Raw genomic sequence first — 23,008 nt, forward strand, 5'->3', positions numbered from 1 at the left:
GCACTCTGGGGTCGGTTTCGGAGCTTGGAGAGCACACCTCGCGGGACTGGCGCCTGGAGCGTCCCCACTGCGCCCGCGTCCTCCATCACTAAAACAGGCACCTGGTCTGGTGTGTGGGAGAGGGGAGGGACTCCAGGTTCCCAGCGAGCGCCGAATCTCTCCAGTTCGGCTGAGGCTTTCTACTAGGCTGGGGTCCTGCCCCTCTTTCTCCCCCAGCAGGCTCAGCGACAAGAGCTGGTGCCTCCGGCCGCTTTAAAAAAAAATTTTTTTTTTTTAAATTTTCCCTTAATGCCCTTACCTCTAACTCGCACCTCACGGAAGCGAGGGTCTCCAGGAGACCTAGGGCTACCGCCCACAGGATCCGGGGACTTTCGCACCCGGCTCTGCAGCGCGGGTCTCGGGTACAGGCCCGGTCCGCGCGCGCCCCCTGCTGGGACCGCGTGCGGGACGCCGAGGCGGGGCAGTGGGGCGCTGAGCGTGGCCGCCGGGTTCCCGTGGGGCGCGCAGAGCCACGGTCCAGGAGTCTGCAACCTCGCACCCCATAGACTTCTCGGAGCCCCTGAATTCTCCCTGAGCCCTAGTCCTTTGCGGGATTCAGTGAGTTCAGTATATGGGAAACTTCCCATATACCTGTCCAGGTGGCAGGTGCGCCTGCCCTTCTAAACCTCACAGCTTCGTCAGGGGCCTATAAAATGTCCCAAACCTGATAAAGAAAATGTGTTGGCAGGCCGGCATCATGGCGGCTTGGGACGCCCGCATCACCTATCAGAGTGCCTGGCTCCTTCCAGTGCAGCTTCCTACATCCTGGAGGCAGAAGGAGGTGGCTCAGGTCCTTGGTCCTCACCCCCTCACCTGGGAGGTCAAATACAGCTCCCAGCTGCTGCCTGGCCCAGCCCTGGCTGCTGTGGGCATTTGGGGAGTGACCCTGTAGATGGAGGATCTCTGTGTCCTCTCTCTCTCTCTCTCTCTCTCTCTCTGCCTCTCCTTCTCTCTCTGTCACTCTGCCTTTCAAATACATACATACATACATACATACATCTTTAGAAGCAATGACTTGGAGCTGGCACTGTGGCATAGTGGATAAAGCCACTGCCTGCAGTGCCAGCATCCCACACGGGCACCAGTTCAAGTCCTGGCTGGCCCACTTGATTCAGCTCTCCACTGTGGCCTGGAAAAGCAGCAGAAGATGGTCCAAGTGCTTGGGACCCTGCACCTACGTGGGAGACCTGGAGGAAGTTCCTGGCTTTGGACTGGCACAGCTCCAGCCGTTGCAGCCAACTGGAGAGTGAACCAGAGGATGGAAGACCTCTCTCTCTCTCTCTCTCTCTCTCTCTCTCTCTCTCTCTCTCTCTGCCTCTCCTTCTCTCTCTGTGACTCCGACTTTCAAATACATAAATCTTTTAAAAAATAAAATAAAAGCAGTGAGCGCATGGACACAAAGCACTGGGCCTGGTGCCCAGTAAAGAGCTGTTGTTCTCCCGGTAATAACTGAATAGGATTGTCTGCTCGGATGGCCTTACCGAGTGTGGGGCAGCTCTGATGGCCAGGTCTGCCTGAGGCCGGCTCTGGGGGGAGGCCCTCGGCCCGTCCCACGCCCACCCAGAGCCCCCATCTCCAGCGGCAGCAGTCAGATTCCTGTCGTTATGACTTGGAAAGGCGTCCGGTTCAGATCCTAGTGCTGCTGGCTGGCAGCTGCAGGCGTGGGGGAAGGTTTTTAATTAGAACTGCATCCCGTGTAAGTATTTATTGGGCTCCGTGACTTTAATTATTTTCTAGGGAAAAACAAAAAACCCACACTTGCCTATGGGAAGATGGCTGGTTGCAGCCACCTGTGGCGGCGAGCTGACGGCAACAGCGGAGGGTTTCCTGAATGGCCCGGATGGAGTCGGCGTCATTAATAATTAATATTAATAATCCGGGACCCGGCCCACCACCTTCCTGCCAGCGCCGCCACAAAATCAGCTTAGCGCACTGGCGCATGCGTTCACGGCCATCGGAGTTCACGCCGGCTCTCCCAGCAGGGGCTCCTCTCCTGGGGCTGCCCTGCTCTGTGCTCGTCCTGCTGCAGAGGGGACGCCTGTCTGGGGGAGGCGCCACGCCCGCTCAGCTGGCCACCCCAGCTGGGGCTGGACCTGAGGCTGCCAGCCTGCCCGCTCCACGGCCGGCACAGCCAGGGCCTCCGCGCTTTCTGTCTCTCTCCAGTGCTGCCCTTAAGAAGCCTGTGGCCTCAGGCTGTGTCCTTGGTGGTGCCGTGGGAGGGCCTGGGCCACAGAGGGGTCAGCACGCTTGCTTTGACAGACGTGTGGGATGGGCAGACTGGATTCTCTCTCCTGCAGCCACATTCCCTTCACATCTTTGTTGGCACACTGGCTTGGGCCCCCACCTCTGAGCCCATCACTGGCCAAACAGATGCAATGGATGGACTTGGAGCAAGTGCACTTCCCTGGCCTCCCCACCAGTGAGAGGGGCAGGACGAGTGTGTGTTCACGGACATGAGTGACTGCAGTTACAAAGAACCACGTAAGATGCTTCCTTAAAAAAAAAGATTTGTTTATTTAATTAAAGGGCAGAGTGACAAAGAGAGAGAGGAAGAGACAGAGAAAGAGGGATCTTCCATCCACTGGTTCACTCCCCAGAGAGCCTCAGTGGCCCGGCTGGGCCAGGAATTCCAGCCCGGTCTCCCACATGGGTGGCAGGGCTCCAAGCACTTGGGCATCTTCCGCTGCTGCTTTCCCAGATGCGTTAGCAGGGAGCTGGATGGAAATGGAGCAGCCGGGACTTGAACCAGCACTCCCACATGGGATGCTGGCGTCACAGGCCGTGGCTTAACCCCCTACGCCAGCATGCTGGCTCCAGGCGCTTCCTCCTCTGGTGCCTCTGAGCAGCGTCCAGGCTGGGCTGGGCTGGGCTGGTGGGAGCAGGTTCAGGGCCTCTCTCTCTCTCTCTCTCTCTCTCGGGATGCTCTGCTTTCTCAGAATTCTTGAAAGGATACCAATCTGTTCTTGGAAATGGCGGTGCTGGCTCCGCCGCTATTTTGGGAGCAGCAGGGCTGCGCATGAGCAGGGGCCGTTGGTGAACTTGGAGCTGTTCCCTCGTGACTGCCGACAGGAGGCTGAGACAGGCCCTCCACCGCCCAGGCGGGGAACGGGAGCAAGCAGCCCACGGGGCCCTGGGCCTCTGTGGGGTCTCGGGCGGCCCCGTGCCCGCTCCCTCCTAAGTGTCCACTCTTGCTACGGCCGGGGACACACTGGATGCACCCAGAGCCGCTGCCCTCCGACAGCCCAGTCCTTGGGGTGCTGGGGCTGTAACAGGAGCCAGTGGCAAATCCACGGGGGCGGGGGTCCTGCAGGAGGTGTCCTGGCCGAGTGTGCAGCCACTCCCCCCACCTCTCTGCAGCCTGCCCTGTCTCGGAGCCCATCAGCACTTCAGGACCCCAGGAGCTAAGCCCCTGCCCCAAGCACTGTGCACTGCTCTGAGGGCCCTTGGCACAGCAGGAGTCCAGGGGGCAGCGTTAACAGAGAGTAGGGCACAGCAGGGGGACATCTGCACAGGAGGCCTGGAGGTCCGGCAGCCTACCCTGACTTCATTGGAGGTGGGGGGGGGGAGAAGAGGCCCGGGGAGAGGTCACAGCTGGGGAGCTGGGAGGCCAGGAATGGCCGTAGCCTAGCTGAGACCCTCCCAGGGCATGGAGGGGTCAAGGACCCCCTCCCTGGTGAGCTTGCTGGGGAGGAGCCCTGGAGACGCTCAGCCTCTCCAAGGGGGCAGTCAGATGTTTCCCCGGGTGACACAGGTGGCCCAGCATCAGGCCTCCCCTTGTGAACCCCTGGAGCTCGTGGGCCCCTGCCCCACAGCCGGGAGAGCGGAGGTTGTGCCCACACTTGGAGGCGGCACCTCCAGGCAGGCAGCCCGGGCTGCACCCCAGGTGGGCCTGCACCCATTGTCCGGGAACTTCCCACACTGCACCTGCTCTAGGGGCTCGGGTCTGCCACGGGCTTGTCCTGAGCCTACCAAGTCGCAGAGGGTCCCTCAGCACAGAGCCACCCCCGCCGCCGAGGCAGACCCCCGACCCCCCCCCACCCAGCGGAGAGGACGGGCTGGGAAGGGCACTGCTCGGCAGGGCTCAGCCGCGTCTCCCAGGCCTTATCTGCGCGCCCAGCTGGGGACTTGATGTATTTATTTGCTTCTGCCGGCCCCTCTGTGCGGCTCCACAAGTCTGCCGGGGCAGCAGCACAGGCAGCCCGGCGGGGACATGGAGGAGGGGCCGCCATAAATCCCTGTGTCCTCAGCAGCCAGGGGACAGAGGGGACAGAGGAGGAGGCTGGCGGGAACCAGGAGGAGGAGCTGGGGACAGGGCTGCCTGGACCCTGCCTGTCCTAGGAGGGAGAGGGGCAGGGCGGGCGGGAGACGCTCTGGAGTCGCCGCAGTGCCCGCTGCTCTGGGCGCCCGCTGGTTTGCTGAGGGGCAAAGTTCACACAGCAGAGCTGGGGTTTGCACCCTGGAGAGGGGGTGGGTTTCCCCCAAACCCTTATCTGCCACGCACACCCTCGGCGCCCTGCTCGCAAGCTGCCTCCAGGGGGCAGCACCACGGGCCCGGCAGAACTTCCTGGGAACTGGGTGGCCCCAGATGTCCCCGCCCCTGCCCCAGCCCGTCCCCTGCCCCCCCCCCCCCCCCCCGACAGTCTGCTCTGCGCGCAGCCCGAGCCGGCCCCGCGTGCGATTTCACAACCCTTCCTGTCGTGCCGGCGTTCCAGAAAATGTCTGCGGTTCCCCCACTGCTTTTGCCCTGCAGCGCGGGGTGCTTATCGTGTTTATCTGCCGGCGTGCGCTCCAGGCAGCTGGTCCTGCACAGAATTCCGTTGGGCTGAGTGGAGGAATTGATCTGAGCCGAGGAGGCCGGCGTCTCCCCCTCCAGCGACTGCACAGCTCGGAGGGTGGGTGGGTGGAGACCGCTCAGCTTCCTGGTTGTCCTGGCTCCAGGATGGGGTGGGGTCGGGGAAGATTCTAGACCCTTCTCTCCACCGGCGCCACGGGCAAGCGCTGGTCTTCCTCCCGACGGAGGGGGTGGCGCCCCACAGGCACTGCGTCATTGCAGGCCAATGGGACTTAGGGGTGCAGTGCCATCAGGAGAAATGGGGTCTCAAAAAGCTCCTTCGTGGCTGGCGCCGCGGCTCACTAGGCTAATCCTCCACCTGCGGTGCTGGCACCCCGGGTTCTAGTCCCGGTTGGGGCGCCAGATTCTGTCCCGGTTGCTCCTCTTCCAGGCCAGCTCTCTGCTATGGCCCGGGAAGGCAGTGGAGGATGGCCCAGGTCCTTGGGCCCTGCACCTGCATGGGAGACCAGGAGAAGCACCTGGCTCCTGGCTTCGAATCGGCGCAGCGCTGGCTGTAGCAGCCATTTGGGGGGTGAACCAACAGAAGACCTTTCTCTCTGTCTCTCTCTCTCACTGTCCGCTCTGCCTGTCAAAAAAAAAAAAAAAAAAAAAAAAAAAAAAAAGCTCCTTCCTGGGGCATAGCAATCTTGAAAAAATAGGTTGAGAAAGATCGCCCTGCAAGAAAGAATGAGGGTCACTTTAAGCATGGGCATGGGGGTCACTCTCGGGGAGTGCATCACCCGAGGGTGGCAGACAGGAGAGGGAGAGCAGGAGACCTGCGCACCCCGAGAGGCGTGGGCTGCCGTGACTCTGCCCCCTGACCTGGCCCCGCGCTCAGCCGTCCTGCCCTGTGGTCACCTGGGGAGCGAGGGCTCGGGCTCTGACCACTCGGGCAGCTCAGGAGGCTCAGCCAGGTCACCTGTGCCCAAGGTTGGCCAGCACCCAGCAGGGAGCCGGTTCTGCCGTGCTGGCTGGCAGCCTGAGCACCGGAGCTGGCGGCTGTCGCTCCCGCAGCGCCTCGCCCACTCCTCCAGGCCGCCAGTCTGGCTTCTCTGCGGCTGGTGCAGGCCCACAGCCTGCAGCCCGGCTCTCTGCTCCTGCTGGACGCCCGCCCCCGTCGGTCCCGACTGCGTTAACAGTCTCCGTTGCCAAGGGAACCCTGAACCTTGAGCCTCACCCTGACTTTACCCGGACTCCCAACCCCACCCCATCTGTACTCCGACTCTCACCTGGGCTCTCGCCTCGGCTCCCCCACCTGTGACCCTCACCCATTCCAGTCACGAGTGTCTCCACACCTGCGTCCCTCCCGAGCTCATGCCCACTACTTGTCCTAAGTGGATCTTAAAAGACTCCACTTATGGGGCTGGCGCCATGGCATAGTGGGTAAAGCCACCGCCTGCAGTGCTGGCATCCCATATGAGCGCTGGTTCTAGTCCCAGCTGCTCCTCTTCCGATCCAGCTCTCTGCTGTGGCCTGGGAAAGCAGTAGAAGATGGCCCAGGTGCTTGGGCCCCTGCACCCACATGGGAGACCTGGAAGAAGCTCCTGGCTCCTGGCTTTGGATTGATGCAATGCTGGCCATTGTGGCCATCTGGGGAGTGAACCAACGGATGGAAGACCTCTCTTTCTCTCTCTCTCTCTCTGCCTCTTTATAACTCTGCCTTTCAAATAAATAAATAAACCTTTAAAAAAAAAAAAAGACTCCACTTACAGGGTGGGCATTTGGCCTGGTGGTTAAAATGTCATGTGAGACTCCTATATTGGAGTCCGTGGGTTCGAGTCCCAGCTCTGCGTCTGCTCCAGCACCCTGGGAGGCAGCAGGTGATGGCCCAAGTACACGGGTTCCTACCACCCACGTGGGAGCCCCACGGTGGAGCTCCAGGCTCCTGGATGCAGCCTGGCTCGGCCCTGCCTGATGTGGACATTTGGGGACTGAACCAGCAAATGGGGCCTCACTGTCTGTGTCTCTGATTCTCAAACAAAATTGAAAAAAAAAAAAAAAAGAATCCCACTAAAACATCAGTCTGAGCAGCTGGTGGGGCAGTAGTAGCCACAGTGGCCCAGTGTGGCTACAGCGCCCCCTGCTGGCCATGTCTGGAGCAGCCCTCGAGGTAGGCAGAGGGGGGAAGGAACCCCTCAGAGGAGGGGTGGCAGAGGCTGGGAGCAGTCAGGCTGTGGGGAGGATGTGGGAATGGGGCCTGTGGGGCACAGAGCCAGGCTGGACTTGAAGTGTGAGAGCAGGTGGGGCTGGGAAGAAGATGCAGGCCGAGCCCCACTTGCCCGTGTTAGGAAGTCAGAAAGTTGCCAGGGGCCCAGTGAAAACGCACCCCTGGGAGGGAACACAGCAGCCACGGAGGCAGCCCAGTATCCTACACTGCAAGTCCTGCCCACATCCCGTAACCTTACGGGGGTCCCAGCCTCCCCCCAGGGGGAGCCCAGGAGAACCCTCTCTGCCCAGACCAGGTGGGCTACCCCGCCGGACAGCAGTGGGCAGTGAAACCTCAGGAGGAATCTCACGTGTTGCACCCCCAGCAAACCCTGTGTCCAGGAGAAGAGGGTGGGGAAGGAGAAACGGCGGAGAGACCCAGACCCCGTTCCCTTATAAGCCCTGGTCTGAATGCAGACTGCACGCTCAGCTCGTCCCGAGACACCGGCCTGTCCTGCCGGGTGCATTTCGGCCCCCAGCCCTTCCCCTAGCCGCCGGCCTGGCCCGGCACTGCCGCCATCAGACTGTGTGACCTTGCTGTCCCAGTCTGCCAGGCTGGGCGCCGTCTCAGATTCCGTCTGAGGGGAGGGGCCGCCCGTCCTGACAGATCCCTGGACACGAGATCCTATGCTTTTTTTTTTTTTTTTTGCTAAGACCTAACATCCGCTTATTTTTCCATAACGTACACTGTACATTTGTGTGGCTCCTTATAGGCTGCAAAGCAATCTTCCTACACGTCGTCTCCCTGGTTTGCAGAGGTCCTGTGCAGTTCTTGTGACCCGTATGAGCCCCCTTCACAGAGCCGAATTTGCCAGATCAGGACCACAGGCTGCTGAGTGAGGTCTGAACTCAGGCCCCTGGCTTCCAGCCCACCCCTGAGACCTCCTGGTTAGGGAGCGTGGAACCTGCAGATGAGGGACCCATGCTGTGGCGTAGCAGGTAAAGCCACTGCCTGTGATGCCAGCATCCCATGTGGGCGCCAGTTCGCGTCCCAGCTGATCCACTTCCAATCCTACTCCCTGCTCAGGGCCTGGGAAAGCAGCAGCAGATGGCCCAAGTGCTTGGGCCCCTACCACCCACATGGGAGACCCGGATGAAGCTCTGGGCTCCTGGCTTCAGCCTGGCTCCACACTGGCCATTGTGGCCATCTGGGGAGTGAACCAGTGGACGGAAGAGCTTTTTCTCTCTCTCACTCTGACCTTCTAACTATGTAAGCAAATCTTTAAAACAAACAAAAACTCCTGGAGACAAGGCACAGGTGGCACATGAGGTCTCTGACCCTTTGGTCAAAGGGCCGAGCTGAGGAGTGCAGGTGCCTTGGGCAGGTCAGTGGGGTGAAGGGTGGCGGCAGTGGGCAGTTCCATTAGCTGGCTGCCCACACAGGCCGGGGTGCAGTCCCCAGCACTGGTGCCACAGGAGTGCCTGCAGGTACCTACCTGGGAGGCTGCCTCTGTGACGTCCCACACGCGCATCACGCACCATCACCAGCGTCCCTGGCCTCCCTGTCTGCCGAACGTGGGACGCAGAAGAGGAGAGCCCCCTCCCGCACCAGGCAAGAGGCCTCTCGTTGGCTCCTGCGGGGTGGCCCGAGCAGAGTCTATGAGTGGAGCCTCAGAAATTCAACTAAAACGCACAGCTTTATTAACGCATAAAACCCATCACCAGCCTTGCCTGGGGACAGCCGGCATGGGGACAGTTCCTCAGGAGCCCCCAGTGGGTCCCCAGGGCACCTGCGGTGTGGGAGCGGAGGTTCCGGGCCCGCGGCACTGGGCTGTGTGTGCAGTGGGGGACATTTCCGGGTTGGTCCTTGGGGGAAGAGGGTGGAAGGCTCTGGGGGCCCAAGACTGAGGACGAAGCCTGGGTGTGTGGGGGGTGGGGAGGCATTTGTGTGGCTGGGACAAGGTGAGCAAGCTTCTCCCAGGAGCTCACAGTGGTGGTGGGGGAGCAGCGGCTCCCGTCTGCTGGATGGGTGCTCGAGGGGTTAGGAGATCTGGCCTCAGCCCGTCCAAGGCTGGGAGAACCCAGGCTCCGGGGGCAGGTGGCTGTGAAAGGCACTTTGGGTACACGTGGGACTGCAGGTGCTGCCCATGGGAGCAGCGAGCAGTCCCCTGGGGCGATGGCGTGGGGGTGGGAGAGGAGTGCAAGGACTCCTGTGGGAGTGGCAGGTGGGGCAGCCGGGGCCACTCAGAGCCCCCCTGGGGGGGTGGCCTTGGACCCTGCATTGTCAGGTGTTTAGGAAGGGGTCCCAGATTTTGGACCTAAGGACACCTGAGCCCTGGGGGCAGGGCGCTGGGAATGTGAGATGGGTGGGGCCTGGCCCAGGGAGTCTCCCCTTCTCTGGCCACCTCTGTCCCCATCGCCCACCGCCTCCTCTCAGCTCTGCTGGGCGGCGCCTTGTTCCAGGCTGTGGCCAGCGACAGAGGCAGACGTGCCCTCCGACAGGTGCTGGAAGTAGGCGCTCAGAGCCTGCAGCCTGGGAGTGGGCAGGGCCGGGGCCGGCGCCTCAGCTCGCAGGCCCAGGGAGCGGCAGTACTTCTCCAAGCCCTGCTGCGCGTCGCCGCGGTGCGCGCCCAGAAGCTCCTGGAAGCTTGCCTTGTGCAGGGCCAGCAAGCGGGCCTCGGCCCGGGACAGGACGGCCGCCTGCACCAGCGGCTGCAGGGAGGCAAAGCACTGGAGGCTACGGAAGGAGTGCACGTGCCGGGCCAGCTGCCGGCTGGGGGAGACCTCCAGCAGGAGGCACAGGTCACGCATGGCCAGCACGGCTGCCAGGGCGCTGCCCTCGCTCATGCTTCTCGCCAGGTAGGTCTCGGCCAGGCTCTTGAGCTTGAAGCTGCTGGCGCCGGGCACGAGTTCGCGCACGAGGGGCAGGAGAGCCAGGAAGCCCGACACGGCCTCCTGGAAGGCCCCCAGCTTGTTCATGTCTTCCAGGGCCCGGAGGAAGACGGGGAGGCTGGGGCCCCATAGCGAGTAGCAGGCCAGGACGGGGCGGCGCATGGCGCCCAGGAAGCCAAGGAAGTGCTGCAGCCCCACCTCCAGGGACACCGCCTTGGAGCAGACGCTGAAGGCTCCAGGCTGGATGAGCACCCGGAACTTGGTCTCGCGGTTCACGGCCGCCAGCTGGCTAATCTTCTGGGCTGGGCAGGAGAGAAGGGGAAGGTGAGGCCCCAGCTCAGGGGCGCCGCCCAGCGCGTGATCCCACCGCGGCGCCTGCTGGGAGGGACCAAATGCGGCCTGGATACCAGCTCTGACGGCCCTGGGGTAGGAAGAGGGCAGGGGCAGGCTGCCCCACCCAACAGACCCGTCAGCCTTCACCCAGCCACGCGGAGACCCCAGACTGCTCCTGCATGGCCCTCCGCACCCTGGCCTCCGGTCCCAGAGTCAGTAAGCTCAGGCCGCCAACCCTGCCGGGAATGGGAATGCCAGACCTGCCCGGACTGCGCCACCCACAGAGCCAGCGCTGAGGTCCGCGGAAGCGCCTGCCCCTTCTGTCCAGCGAGGCTACCCCTCATGTTGGACCTGCAGGGCTTGCGGCTCAGGGCGGGGCGTGGTGAGGCCACAGCAAGCTCGGGGAGGGGTGTCGTGGGGCCCTCCCACACCCGGGTGCAGGTCACAGACGGGACCCCAGGTGAGGGGGTGTCCCGCCCACTCAGCCAGAGCTCCGGCCATCCTGCCCCTGGCGGTGGCTCGGAGGCTAAGCTAGGAAGGGGCGGTCCCCGGAGAACGCACTTTCACTGTCGATCTTGAGGTCAAAGAAGACCAGGGGCCTGTCTTCTGCGTGGGGGTCAGCGAGGGTCACGTCCGGGGCCCGCGGGGAGCTGAGGCCCTCCAGCTGGAGGTCACTGGACTCGCTGCTGCTGTTGGCCTGCTTTCGGCGGGGCTGCAACACAGAACAACCAACGGGTCAGGGGGCGTGCCTGGGGCACACGGCACACGCGTGTGGGTGCGGGGCGTCGGGAGCCAGCTGGCACAGCAGGGGCCTCTGTGTGCCTGGGAGAGAGGGTACGTCCCTGGGTGCACGAGCCGGTGTGTCGCGTGTGAGGACTCGCGTGTAAGCCAGGCACGCACGCCTCCGAGTAGGGGTGAGGGGGGAGACGGTGCAGGTCGGTGCAGGTGTGGGTGTGCCTGTGCGTGCAATGAGGCGTGAACCTGTGTGGACACCTGCAGGCAGACGCGTGAGTGGACCTATGTAGCGAGCAGGTGCAAGGTCGAGGCTTGGGGACTGCTATGCTGAGTGGGGACCATGGGCAGAGCCTCCCATGGAGCCCCAGCCAGCAGCTTTCCTGGTCCCCAAAGCCAGCTCAGGCCCAGTGCCCTGCAGAAGCAGAGGCTGGGGGAGGACTTCCCGCACCCCCCATGCCACACCCAGGTGGGCACACAGGTCTCGGAGATGGTTGTATGGTCGCACCCTCGCCAGTCCAGTGTGACATTTCTTTCCCACAAAACGTCAGTGAAGTCACGACCGCCCCCAGTGAGCACAAAGTGGGGAGGGGGCCTCGCGGGAGCTGTTCATGGTCACGGACGGACGGACAGACAGACACTGCAGGTCTCTGCAGAGCTGCCCCGCCTCTATACACATGGAGCTAGCAAAGAGTCTGCCCAGGCCTTGCGTGTCCTTGTGCTTGGCTGGGCCATGCCGGCAGAGGCGGCCTGCACACATCTCACTCCCCAGGCTGGCGTGGCTGCCTCACCTTCCTGGCTTGTGTCCTACCCAACGGGGCCTTCTCAGGAGGCTCGGGCACCACTGCTGGCTGGGGGCGGCAGACTCCTCTGCTTCTATCCCCAGGCTCCCAATGCCTGTCCCAGTCGCCAGGCCCGGTGCGCTTGGCTCGGGCTGGGGTCCCTCCTGCCAACAGCCCCGGAGTGGCCTCCTCCGCCTGTCCATCCTTCCTTGTCTCCGTCCTCGCGCTTGCTCCAAGCGAAGCCTCTCCTGCAGGCCTTGTCCCTTCGGGGCCCCATCTCCTGCAGGCCTTGTCCCTTCGGGGCCCCGTCTCCTGCAGGCCTTGTCCCTTCGGGGCCCCGTGGCGGGTCTCACGCGCAGATCTGCCCCTGCCACGCGCTCTTCTCATCTTTGCGCTACGGCTCTTCATGGCAGCCACGAGAGCCTCATTTTCGGAGCCTGCCGTCGCCCCGCCTGGAAGTGACCTTGGTCCTGGAGCCGTGTCTCTGATGGGCCCCTTCTTTGGGTGGGGTGTGCGCCCCCTTCCCGTGGAGCTCAGCGCAGAAGGGGCTGGGGCCCTCCCTGACTCCTCTTCCTTCAGGCCTTCTCAGCGTGGGCCACCCCTTCTGTGAATGCAGCCAGTGGTACCCTCACAACACCCGGCCCCCATCCCCTACTCCCAGCAAGGCCCCAGGGGAGCCCTGAGGCATGGACACGAGACTTTACTCAAGGGGCCGGCACGGTGGCATAGCAGGTAAAACCGCTGCCTGCAGTGCCGGCATCCCATAGGGGTGCCAGTTCGAGACCTGGCTGCTCCACTACAGATCCAGCTCTCTGCTATGGCCTGGGAAAGCAGTAGAAGATGGCCCGAGTCCTTGGGCGCCTGCACCCACATGGGAGACCCGGAAGAGGCTCCTGGCTCCTGGCTTCAGATCGGTGCAGCTCCAGCCATTGCAGCCATTTGGGGAGTGACCCAGCGGATGGAAGACCTCTCTCTGTGTTTCTCTCTCTCTTTCTCTCTGCCTCTCCTTCTCTCTCTGTGTAACTCTTTCAAATAAATAAATAAATCTTAAAAAAAAAAAAAAAGACTTCACCCAAGGACAGTAGGCGCTTGGGCCATCTGGCACCTCCCACTCTACAGATTGAGGTCACCGGGTGTGGGCGGGGCACAGAGCCCGGTGGGCATAAAGGGCTGAGGTTTGCCTGGAAGGGCAGCGGAGTGGTGGTGCAGAGGGGCCAGCCCATGTGTGGGCAGGGGAAGGCTCTGTGGGCGGTACAGGGGGAGAGGCTGAGAGTTCAGCGAGAGAGGCCAGTGGGGTCATGAGCTGTAAGATGCGAGCAGGTGCAGGATTTTCTCCCACTCTATGGCCTGGGGATGCTGTGGGCAGGAAAAACAGCTCAGCCACGGCCCCCGGGTGCCTTCAAGTCAGCTGTGAGGGGACTTCCAAAACCTCGTGGGAAATGGAGTCCAGAGACACGAATTCGGGGCCGACGCCGCTGGCCTCTACGCCCAGTGTTTCAGCGCACACGTTTCCCACGCGCTCCCTGTGGTCCTCTCGTGCATCCATCACACTCTTCCTCCCCAGAGGTCTCATAGCCTCGGCAGGCCGCCAGTGCCCCTGTGCCGCTCTGTCACCTTCCAGAAGCCAAGAAGGCTTGTCTGGGGAGCCCCCCGCCGGCATTGTGGCCCGGATGCACACGTCAGCTCCAGTCCAGGCTGAGTCACCGACAAACGTTGTGCACAGGGACACCCCTGCACCCCCACTCTGGTTCGGTGGTCCAAATGCAAGGCACAAGCAACCTCAGAAACTCTCAGCCCAGCTCATGTGGAGTCTCCACAGGTGGGAGCCACAGCGCGGACTCTGACATCCCCTATGGACACTGGTTCGAGTCCCAGCTGCTCCACTTCCCACCCAGCTCCCTGCTAATGCGCCTGGGAAGGCAGCAGAAGGTGGCCCGAGTGCTTGGGCCCCTGCACCCATATGGGAGGCCTGGAAGAAGCTCCTGGGTCCTGGTTTCAGCCTGGCCCAGCCCTGCCCATTGTAGCCACTTAGGGAGTGAACCAGCAGATGGAAGATCTGTCTGTCTCTCTGTAACGCTGCTTTTTAAGTAAGCAGCCGAATCTTTAAAAAAAAAATGTACGAGGGGGAATCTCATCTTGTTTTTGTCTTTTAATGCTTTTTCTTAAAACACTGGGGCTGCTGTCACGGTTAATTTATCAGATATATACACCCAAAGACCACACAGACCAAAGTCGCGGGCTAGGGCTTGCTCTCCCACCCCCACCAGGCCCGCGCTCTCTGGCTTGTCTCCATCACCTGACATGTGTGTGTGCAGCTCCCACTGTGCCCTCTGCCGGCTCCCTGGATACTGCCGGCCTGGGGGCCCCGCCGGGCGCTGCCCTGCGACTGCGGTCATCCCAGCCTCTCTCTCCGCCCCTGCTTCCCAGCTCCCAACTTGGTGCCCAGATTCAGAGGGGTTGGACCACGGGTGCCTCCGCTGGCTAAAACAGGAGGGCGCTCCACCTGGGGCCGGGCCTCAGCTTCATGCCAATGGCGACAGTGGGGGGAAGAGGAAGAGACGGCGGGTCTGGGGCCCCCAGGGGGGCTGCGGGGAGGTCACTGGCAGGGGGGATACATGGATAAAGAGCAGAGGGCCCAGGACCAAAGCAGGAAGATCGGCAGCATTCGAGGGGCCACAGAGACCGAGCACGAGGAGGGGACCCCGAGCTGAGGTGCTGGTCGGAGTTCTAAGGATGGCCGGGACCCGGGGCGCCTGCCCGTGCTGCTGCCGCGCAGGGAACGTGCAGTGGAGCACACAGGAGGACTGCGCACGGGCTGCGTGCGGGGTGGGGGACGAGGAGTGAGGCTGGCGCAGGGCTGGGTGTTAAAGCAGGCAGATGCCCCCTCTGCCCTCCCAAAAGCAGTGGGCAGGGAGGTCTGCAGTCAGGTGTCAGCCACTCCCAGGCCATCGAGGGCCCCAGCTGATGGCGAGGGTGGGACCAGAGCGGGGAGTGAGCCGTGGACTCTCGGGTGTGTTTCTCGCAGCACAGCTCCACCTGCAGGTGGCAGCACAGAGCAGCTGGCCACCGATTCCCTGTGCCTGCCAGGGCCTCACCTGGAGACAGGTGGGCAGGGCCGGGGTGGTGCCGCTGGAGGGAGGCGCAGGAGGAGGGCTGAGCTCGGGAGGGGCTGCGGTCAGTCTCAGGGGGCGGCTCTGAGGCGGGTACTTCCTGGTGAGGGTGAGGCGCAGGGCGTGGCCACGGGGCTGGCAGCGGGCCTGGTCGGGACGGAGGGTGTTGAGGTCACCCAGGAAGGCAGGACCTGGGTGGGAGAAGCAGTCCAGGAAGGAGGCGGTGGGCACGGGTGACCTGGGGCACACCCGAGAGCGAGCCCCTCAAAGCACCAGGGTGTGACCCAGCAGCAGCACAGCAGGTGCAGAGGGCCCACCTGGCGCGGGAAGAGGGGACACAGCGCCCCCAGAGAGAAGCAGGTGTCGGTGCAGGGAGGGCTCAGAATGAGGATTCTCCAGGGTGACCATTCAACAAGTATTTATTGATGAGCCGTGGGCTGCCAGGTGGTGTGGGAGTCACGGGCCTTGTGCCAGGGCAGGGACGTGGGGCAGGGGGCAGCCAGGCTGCTGGTGGGGGCTTGGGCACAGTACAGTACCAAGGGCAGGGGTGCTTGCTTCTTGGACCAAGAGGCTAGGAAGCAGGGCCCTCAGTGTCCCCACCCAGCCCAGGGGTCTACGCAGCCAGAGGCCTTGACCAACAGGAGACAGGGACAGGAGTGTTTGATTGGAAGGTTCCAGGAGGGGCAGCACTTGGGGCGCTCAGAGGCCCATTTGAGAGGGGGGTCAGGGCCTGGGCTGCTGGGGGGTCGTGGGGAGAAGGGAACGCAACTGGGGAAACTTCCGGGGGGACCTGGACTTGGGTAACCCCCCAGAGTCGGGGCTGGAATCCTTAGGGGAATTCTGACAAGAGGCTGGGATGCTCCCCCTTGGAGCAGGCTTCTCCCTGGGCAGCCAAGGGAGGTGGGCAGACCATTTCCTGAACCCCTTGGCTAAGCGGGAAGAGCCCGGGGAGGGAGCGGCTGCGGGATCACCAGGCCCTGTGCACACAGGGGTGCGGACCGATAGCCCCTTCCAGGCCGACAGCAGGCTCCTGCGCTCGGGTGGGCAGGCGGGGTTACCTGGCAACGCCAGGGGTGGTGGCCTGATGAAGCGCCGTTCAAGTGGGCGGATACAATTGGGGGACACGTGGAGGCCAATGCCAGGGCCAAGGTGGAGGCGTGATAGGAAGCTGATCCCGCGGAGGCTGAGGCTGGCGGCGGCGGGTGGGCGGGGAGGCTCAGCTTCCTGGAGGGCAGCATGGCGAGGGGGAGCCCCCACCGGAGGATGGTGTGCGGCCAGGGCCGGCAGGGGGTGTGGCGTGGAGGTCCCCGGGGGCTCCAGGCCCTTTCCAACAAAGAACCCTAGCCTGAGGACTGGCCCAGGGCCACCCAGGCCCCTCAGAGTCCCACTCTGTGCCAGACATGGTGGCAGCCCAGGCTCCGGCTTCACAGTCCCGGGGACAGCAGGGTCACCGGCCGCCGGCGGTGCGATGGCTGGTCTGGGCCCTGGGCAGGGCTGCCGCGGGGGCCTCACACCCCTTCAGGGGCCCCCCCAGCTGCCATTTACCAGGGAGGGGGGTCTTGTCCAGCCTGCCTCGTAGCGGACGCAAGACGCTGCACAAGGAGGTGGCACAGAGCAGGCACGGCCTCCCAGCAAGGGCTTGCAAGGCGGCACCCACCAGCAATTCGGGAGGAACAGAGGCTGCCGGGTGACCCTGGGTGGTCGGGGAACTCCCCATGCACGAAGCGAGTCTGGGGGTCACCTGCCATGGCTGTGCCCCCTGGGACCTGGACCGGGGGAAGGCAGGAGCCCCAGGCCACTCACCAAGATCTCAGTGTCATCGGAGTCCTCTGAGCTGCTGATCACCACCACGCGCTCTTCTGAAGGGGGCAAGGAGCCAGCGTTAGGTTCTGCCAGGGCTGGCGGCACCCTCCCGGGCCAGGCCAGGGGGGCGAGAGTGCGCCCCGCGTGTGTGCGTGCCCGTGGAGACCACTGAGTCACATCGGCCTGTGCACACAGCGCCTCGTGTGGCTTCTCACGAGCGTGGTCTAAGGAGCCGTTGGTCCTGGGTTCACAACTGGCTCCCTGCGAGGGACGCCTGACCGCGCCCCCAAGCCCACTCCGGAACCTTCTGCAATCCTAAAGAACGAAGCACCCCAGGGGCCTGCAGTGCCAGCCTCTCACATGGGCGCCAGTTCAAGTCCTGGCTGCTCCTTTTCCAATCCAGCTCTCTGCTGTGGCCTGGGAAAGCAGTGGAGGATGGCCCAAGTGCTTGGGCCCCTGCACCCGCGTGGGAGACCCGGAAGAAGCTCCTGGCTCCTGGCTTCGGATCCTTGTGGCCATTTGGCGTGAACTAGCGGATGGAAGATCCTCTCTCTCTCTCTCTCCTTCTCTCTCTCTCTGCCTCTCTCCCTGTAACTCTGCCTTTCAAATAAATACATAAATCTTAAAAAAGAATGAAAAGGTCAGTGCCCCATCCCCACCCCCAGCCCTGTGCCCTGGGTGTGTAGAGTTAAAAGGAAGTCTCCCACAGGCTCCGGCCATGGCAGAGAGCGGAGGACCCGGAATTGGTGGGCATGACCTCAACTCCTGCCCAGGGACTCCGTCTCCCTGTATCCACTGGTGTCCAGCAAAGACAGCTCAGACCAAGGATATGCTCAGGTGGGCGGCTTTGCCGGAGGAGATAACGGGTAGGGACTTCATCCAAGTCCTCCCCGGGGGCAGGGGTCCAGGCACTGACCAATGTCTCCTGCGGGTCCCCGGGACAAGCTGTGTGTTTCAGCTCCTCAACCTCCCCACACTGGAATCGCCACCAACTGTGCCAAGTGTGATGGCCTGGCCAGCTGTGGGCCCTCCCCGCGCAGCTCTGTGTAGCTCAAAGCGGTCTGGTCCCATGAGGACCTCCCCCGCTGCCCTCCCCCCACTCACCTGCCTCCTCGGGGTCATCGCCAGCCACGTGGTTGCTGTTGGCCGGGTCGACCTCTTCTCCGACATTGGGGCTCCCGGGGCTGGGGGTCCCGTCCAGTTGGGGCGGTGACACTGCCTTGGAGGTGCTGGGTCTGGGCTGCTCCGGGGAGCTCTGGGCCGGCCTCTCCTTCTCCTCCGACTCCAGCTTGATGATCTTTTGCGGGCACTGGGTGTAGCAGGACTTCCTCTTCCGGCCCACGACGGTGCCCGAGTCCTCCTGCGCAGGGGCTGGGGTCAGGGGCCTGCGGCCACCTCTGCTTTTGCCCTCCCCCCCGGCTCTCCAGACAGGGGCTCTGGCTGCGGCCACCGCCAGCTGGCCTGTCGTGGTCTGGGAGCAGCTCCCACTCAAAGGAGGCCCTGAGGGTACAGGCCCAGGCAGGTGTGTAGCTGGCCAGGGCCTGGGTTCTGATCCCGCCCCCCGCCCCGCCTTGCTGCCTTGTCGGAGAGTGCCCTGGGCCTTGGGGGTGGGGGCGGGGCAGGGGAGGCCTCACCTCTGCACTGGAGGTGTCTCTGATGGAGAAGGCGTGCAGGGGCACAGGGTGGGCCCCGGGCACCGACTGCACCACGGCTATGGGCGGCGCCTGCATCTTCTGTGCCTGCTCGGGCTGCAGAGTTGGGAGACGCCGAGTCAGAAATGAGCTGCCCTCGGCCCCAGCACAGAGCAGGCTCCCTGCGCCCTCCCTGAACTCACCGTGGCCACCCTTCCACCTTGGCCCTGAGCAGCCGAGGGTCCCGGGACCATTTGGGCTCTTTGTGTCCTGGGAGGGCTCTGGGCCCACCAGGGATGCTGCGCTCACCGCTGAGTCCTGACCAGGAGGAAGCCCCCAGCGCCCCCCACCCCCCTAGTCAGACCTGGCCCCCTGGGAATTTCGCCCTGCCCCTGGCCAGCCGTTAGCCACGTGGGGCCTCAGTCGGCCTCTATAGATGCGGAGTGGCTCAGGCACCTCACACGGGCACGTGGACGACAGCGCTACCGTGGGCAAAGAAAGGCCACTCCGAGGGGTGGGTGTCCGGCCCCGCGTTCACCCGCTGGTCAAGACGCCTGCGCCCCCCAACAGAGAGCCTGGATTCAGTTCCTGCCTCTGGCCCCCGACTCCAGCTTCCTGCCCATGGGCACCCTGGGAGGCAGCAGCCATGGCTCAAGTGCCTGGGCCCTGCCACTCCTGGGGCCCGTGCACAGAGAGCAACACACACGGACAGCCTTGACCAGGCTGCGCTCGGGGAGAGCAGCCCTAACAAAGCCAGCTGGGGAGGCCAGGACAGCTCGGCCCCTGCAGGCAGGAAGCTGAGCTATGTGAGGGGTGCGTGGGGCCTGGCTTCTCGGGTGGGGGATTTCCTGGGAGGGGGTGGAAACATTCCAGAAGCACACAGATGGCATGGCTGTTCAGGCTTGTCAGTGCACGGTAAGTTTCAGGCTACATGGATTCCACCACCATTTTTTTTTTTAAGATTTTATTTATTTATCTGAGAGGTAGAGTTACAGACAGAGGGAGAGACAGGAGCAGCCAGGACTAGAACCGGCGCCCATAGGGGATGCCGGCGATGCAGGCGGAGGATTCACCTACTGTGCCACGGCACTGGCCCCACACCACACTTTTTTTTTTTTTTTTTTTTTTGACAGGCAGAGTGGACAGTGAGAGAGAGAGACAGAGAGAAAGGTCTTCCTTTTGCCGTTGGTTCACCCTCCAATGGCCGCCGCGGTAGGCGCGCTGCGGCCGGCACACCACGCTGATCCGAAGCCAGGAGCCAGGTGCTTCTCCCGGTCTCCCATGGGGTGCAGGGCCCAAGCACTTGGGCCATCCTCCACTGCACTCCCGGGCCACAGCAGAGAGCTGGCCTGGAAGAGGGGCAACCGGGACAGAATCCGGCACCCCAACCGGGACTAGAACCCGGTGTGCCGGCGCCGCAAGGCGGAGGATTAGCCTGTTGAGCCGCGGCGCCGGCCTCCCACACCACACTTTTCAAATTATAGAGGAAAACACAGGCAACCTGCTCTCATTATTGCCATCTGAGGCTCACAGAAAGGGGGCACCGTGGAGGTGACACATGGAATGGGGCTGGGGGGGCCCCCGGCCAGGTGAGGAGCCAGGGTTTCCTCACGGAAGCTCCCGTCCCTGTCAGCTTTCCTGGGTCCCTGCGCCTGTCCGCCTGACCCCAGGCCTCCGCAGGAAACTGCTGAGCGTGGGGGGCTGGTAAGTGGCGGGGGCTCCTGAGCCAGTGCCCCCTGCCAGCTGCCTGGGGTGGTGGTGGCTAGCTCGCGGCTGTTTTTTCTTTTTTCTTTTTTAAGATATTCTTTGTTTCTTTGCAAGTCAGAGTCACTGGCAGTGGGGAGAGGTCTTCCATCTGCTGCTTCACCCCCCAGAAGTCCCCAACAGTCAGCACCGGGCCAGGCCAAAGCCAGGAGTCAGGAGCTCCAGCAGGTCTCCCACGTGGGCTCAGGGGCCAAGCACTTGGGCCACCCTCCACTGCTTTCCCAGGCCACAGCAGAGATCTGGATGGGAAGTGGAGCAGCCGGGACAGGAACCAGCGCCCATACGGGATGGCAGCACCGCAGGTGGCGGCTTTACCGGCTGTGCCACAACACCAGCCACAACACCAGGCTGCTTTGTAGCTTTAAACAGTCTGTGTTAACGTCTGTCTCTCTGTTCCACTTCTGTGCCGCCACAACAGGCAGAGGGAGGCAGGGCAAGGAGACCACGAGCCGCTGCCTGTCCCCGCTCTCCTGGTGGGGGGACTCTCGGGGTCCTCCTGGGGGTCTGTCTGCCACCTTGGGCCCACAGTCCCAACACAAGCAACACCAAGCCAGCCCGTTCTAGCGGGTGGAGCCAGAACCCAACTTCCGCCTCCTAAGGCGGGCACGCAGCTCCTGCTGCCTGGGGCCGCCCGCCGGCCCGGCGCCTGCCTGCCTTGCCCGCCCTTGTGCTCACTCAGTCACCCGCATCCACCTGCAGGCGGCTGCTCCTTAGGGCAAAGCAAGAGGCCTTGCAAAGACAGCCCCGCCTGTCGCTGCCGGCTCGGCCTGCATCACATCCGCCAGAGGCCATCTCAGCCCACGCCCGCCCCCGAGACGGCCGCTCGCCCAACAGCAAGGGGGAAGACAGCTGAGCAGGGGCACCCAGGCCCGCCCCTCCTGTTACTGCTCCATGGCGCTTCCCGGCAAATCTGTCGACCTGAGCCTGCAGGGGCAGGGAGCCGGCACGTGACGCACACCACGCACTGGCCAAGAGCGATCCCAACACTGAGCCCCGACCAGACACAAGGCTGGAGGAGGGCCCAGGGCACTGCACGTGGGTATGGGACAACGAGAGTGGGTGCAAAACCAGGGAGGGAGAACCAGTTTCTGCCGTCTGCTTGCTCACAGGGACGTGAGGAGCTTCCAGAGGGCACAGAGAAAACGACTAAAGAGGGGAAGAGGGGCACGGGCACAAGTGGGGGCCGGGTGGGTGACACCCGGGGTCCGCGGTCTCATTGCTGACCACACGATCGTATCAAAAACAAAACAGGGAGCTGGCATCACAGCACAGAGGGCTGAACACCTGGCATCCCGTATGGGCGCTGGTTCGAGTCCCGGCTGCTCCTCTTCTGATCCAGCTCTCTGCTGTGGTCTGGGAAAGCAGTGGAGAGTGGCCCAAGTGCTTGGGCCCCTGCACCCATGTGGGAGACCCGGATGGAGCCCCTGGCTCCTGGCTTCAGCCTGGCCCAGCCCTGGCTGTTGTGGCCATTTGGGAAGTGAACCAGTGGATGGAAGACCTCTCTCTCTCTCTCTCTGTTGCTCTGCCTTTCAAATAAATCAATCTTTAAAATAAATACCTTAAAGAAGAAATAAAACGCCCTCTTTCCCTACTTTTGAAATGGTGCACACGGGGCTGCAGGACCAAGGTGCTCAAGGGTTTGCCTTTTGCCCCATCCCCAAGTAGCCAGGTGGGGCCAGGGTCCACCACAGCCCCCTCTGGGCCTCACTTCAGCCTCTGTGAAGGAGGCAGTTAGAGTCCACCCTCTCTGCTCGCTCTAAAACTTTCAGAGGCCAGGCGCTTCCTCCTCCAGGAAGCCTCTCCAGATTGCCTCAGCCGATAGCCATGCCCCTGATCCTGCCCGCCGACCAGAGGAACTGCCCTCCACGGAGGACTGGCCAGCCCCAGGCTGGCACGGCTAGCTCCGGTCCAGCCACCTGCTGTGCCTCCCTGCAGGCCTTCAGCAAACCTGAGTGCAAGGCTGGGAGGACCGAAGGCAATTTCCTGCACAGGGGACGAGTCCCAGGGACGCTGGGGCCTTCCCATCAGGTAGGGGTGTTTGTGTGGGGGCAGCTGAGATGCAGAGGCTTCCCGTGCCCGGAGGTGCAGGTGTGTGGGGCAGGGCAGCACCTCCAGACTCCGCAGAGGGAGGGGCAGGGGGCGGCCGGCCCCCGAGGCCCCGGAATCAGCCGGGAAGACTCCAGCCGCCGGGACGGAGACAGGACACCTGCCCCACTCTGAATGTCCCCAAGAGCCACGTGTGGGGGAAGAGGAGGAGGAGGCTCTGAGTCTGCGTAGGAGACCCTAGGAGAAGGCTCCCATGTGGAGGTGGGGCGTAGGGGGGCACCTGCCCCATGTGTCGGGGCGTGGCCCTGGCTACTTCCTGCTCCACCTGTTCTACACACACACAGCTCTCAATTCGTCGGGGGCCCAATCCCCCCTGATGCCACCCTGGCCACCAGGTGGGACCCACGGCAGCCCCAAGGGTCCCTGAGCAGCAGACCCCCATGTAAGGGCTTCCCGCACCACCCCTCCCACGCACAGCCCGGTGCAGCCCCTCTCTCCTTAGACATGGGGCCAGCAGCCTCCCGCCCGCCAGACCGCGGGCCCCTCACCAGGTCCACGTGCAGCAGGTCGCCGGGGGTACTGGCAGACGGCGGGCTGGCTCTCCTGGACAGAATTGTGTCTGGGGAACACAGAGAAGATGATGGGCAGGTGAGGGGCACCGCGGGCTGGGGCAGAGAGAACGTGTCTGATGCTCTTTCCAGACACTTATCCGTCTCCCCGGCGCCTCCACGGAGGCAAGCCCTCCCGACCGCAGTGGGCACGAGCGCAGGCAGAGGCAGAGGGAGCCGGCGTCAGAGGGCACCTGCCTGTGGCTTGGAACCCCCAGGGCACCCCTGCCCGTCTCCGGGCCGTCAGCAGGGCAGAGGGTGGGCGGCCCTGAAGCCGCTGGCTCTGCACTGC

At 63.4% G+C, this 23,008-nt stretch overlaps 1 protein-coding gene across 3 annotated transcripts in view; it reads right to left on the minus strand.

Moving 5' to 3' along the window:
- Positions 1 to 8,700: 8,700 nt before the first annotated feature.
- The window catches only part of PML (PML nuclear body scaffold), a 34,219-nt gene continuing 19,911 nt past the window's right edge, over positions 8,701 to 23,008 (minus strand). The window contains exons 4-9 of one of the 3 annotated variants that reach the window (XM_062206480.1): positions 22,657 to 22,727; positions 18,302 to 18,415; positions 17,772 to 18,027; positions 16,668 to 16,723; positions 10,802 to 10,952; positions 8,701 to 10,209 (exon numbers count right to left, since the gene is read on the minus strand). In XM_062206480.1, coding sequence (XP_062062464.1) covers positions 9,449 to 10,209; positions 10,802 to 10,952; positions 16,668 to 16,723; positions 17,772 to 18,027; positions 18,302 to 18,415; positions 22,657 to 22,727 — 1,409 coding nt within the window. In that variant the 3' untranslated portion in view covers positions 8,701 to 9,448. Of the gene's footprint in view, positions 10,210 to 10,801; positions 10,953 to 13,892; positions 16,188 to 16,667; positions 16,724 to 17,771; positions 18,028 to 18,301; positions 18,416 to 22,656; positions 22,728 to 23,008 lie in introns of those variants that run through there. The other 2 variants (XM_062206482.1, XM_062206481.1) reach the window with 2 other exon arrangements.

This window comes from Lepus europaeus, chromosome 11, assembly GCF_033115175.1.
Source record: "Lepus europaeus isolate LE1 chromosome 11, mLepTim1.pri, whole genome shotgun sequence".
NCBI classification, from domain to species: domain Eukaryota; kingdom Metazoa; phylum Chordata; class Mammalia; order Lagomorpha; family Leporidae; genus Lepus; species Lepus europaeus.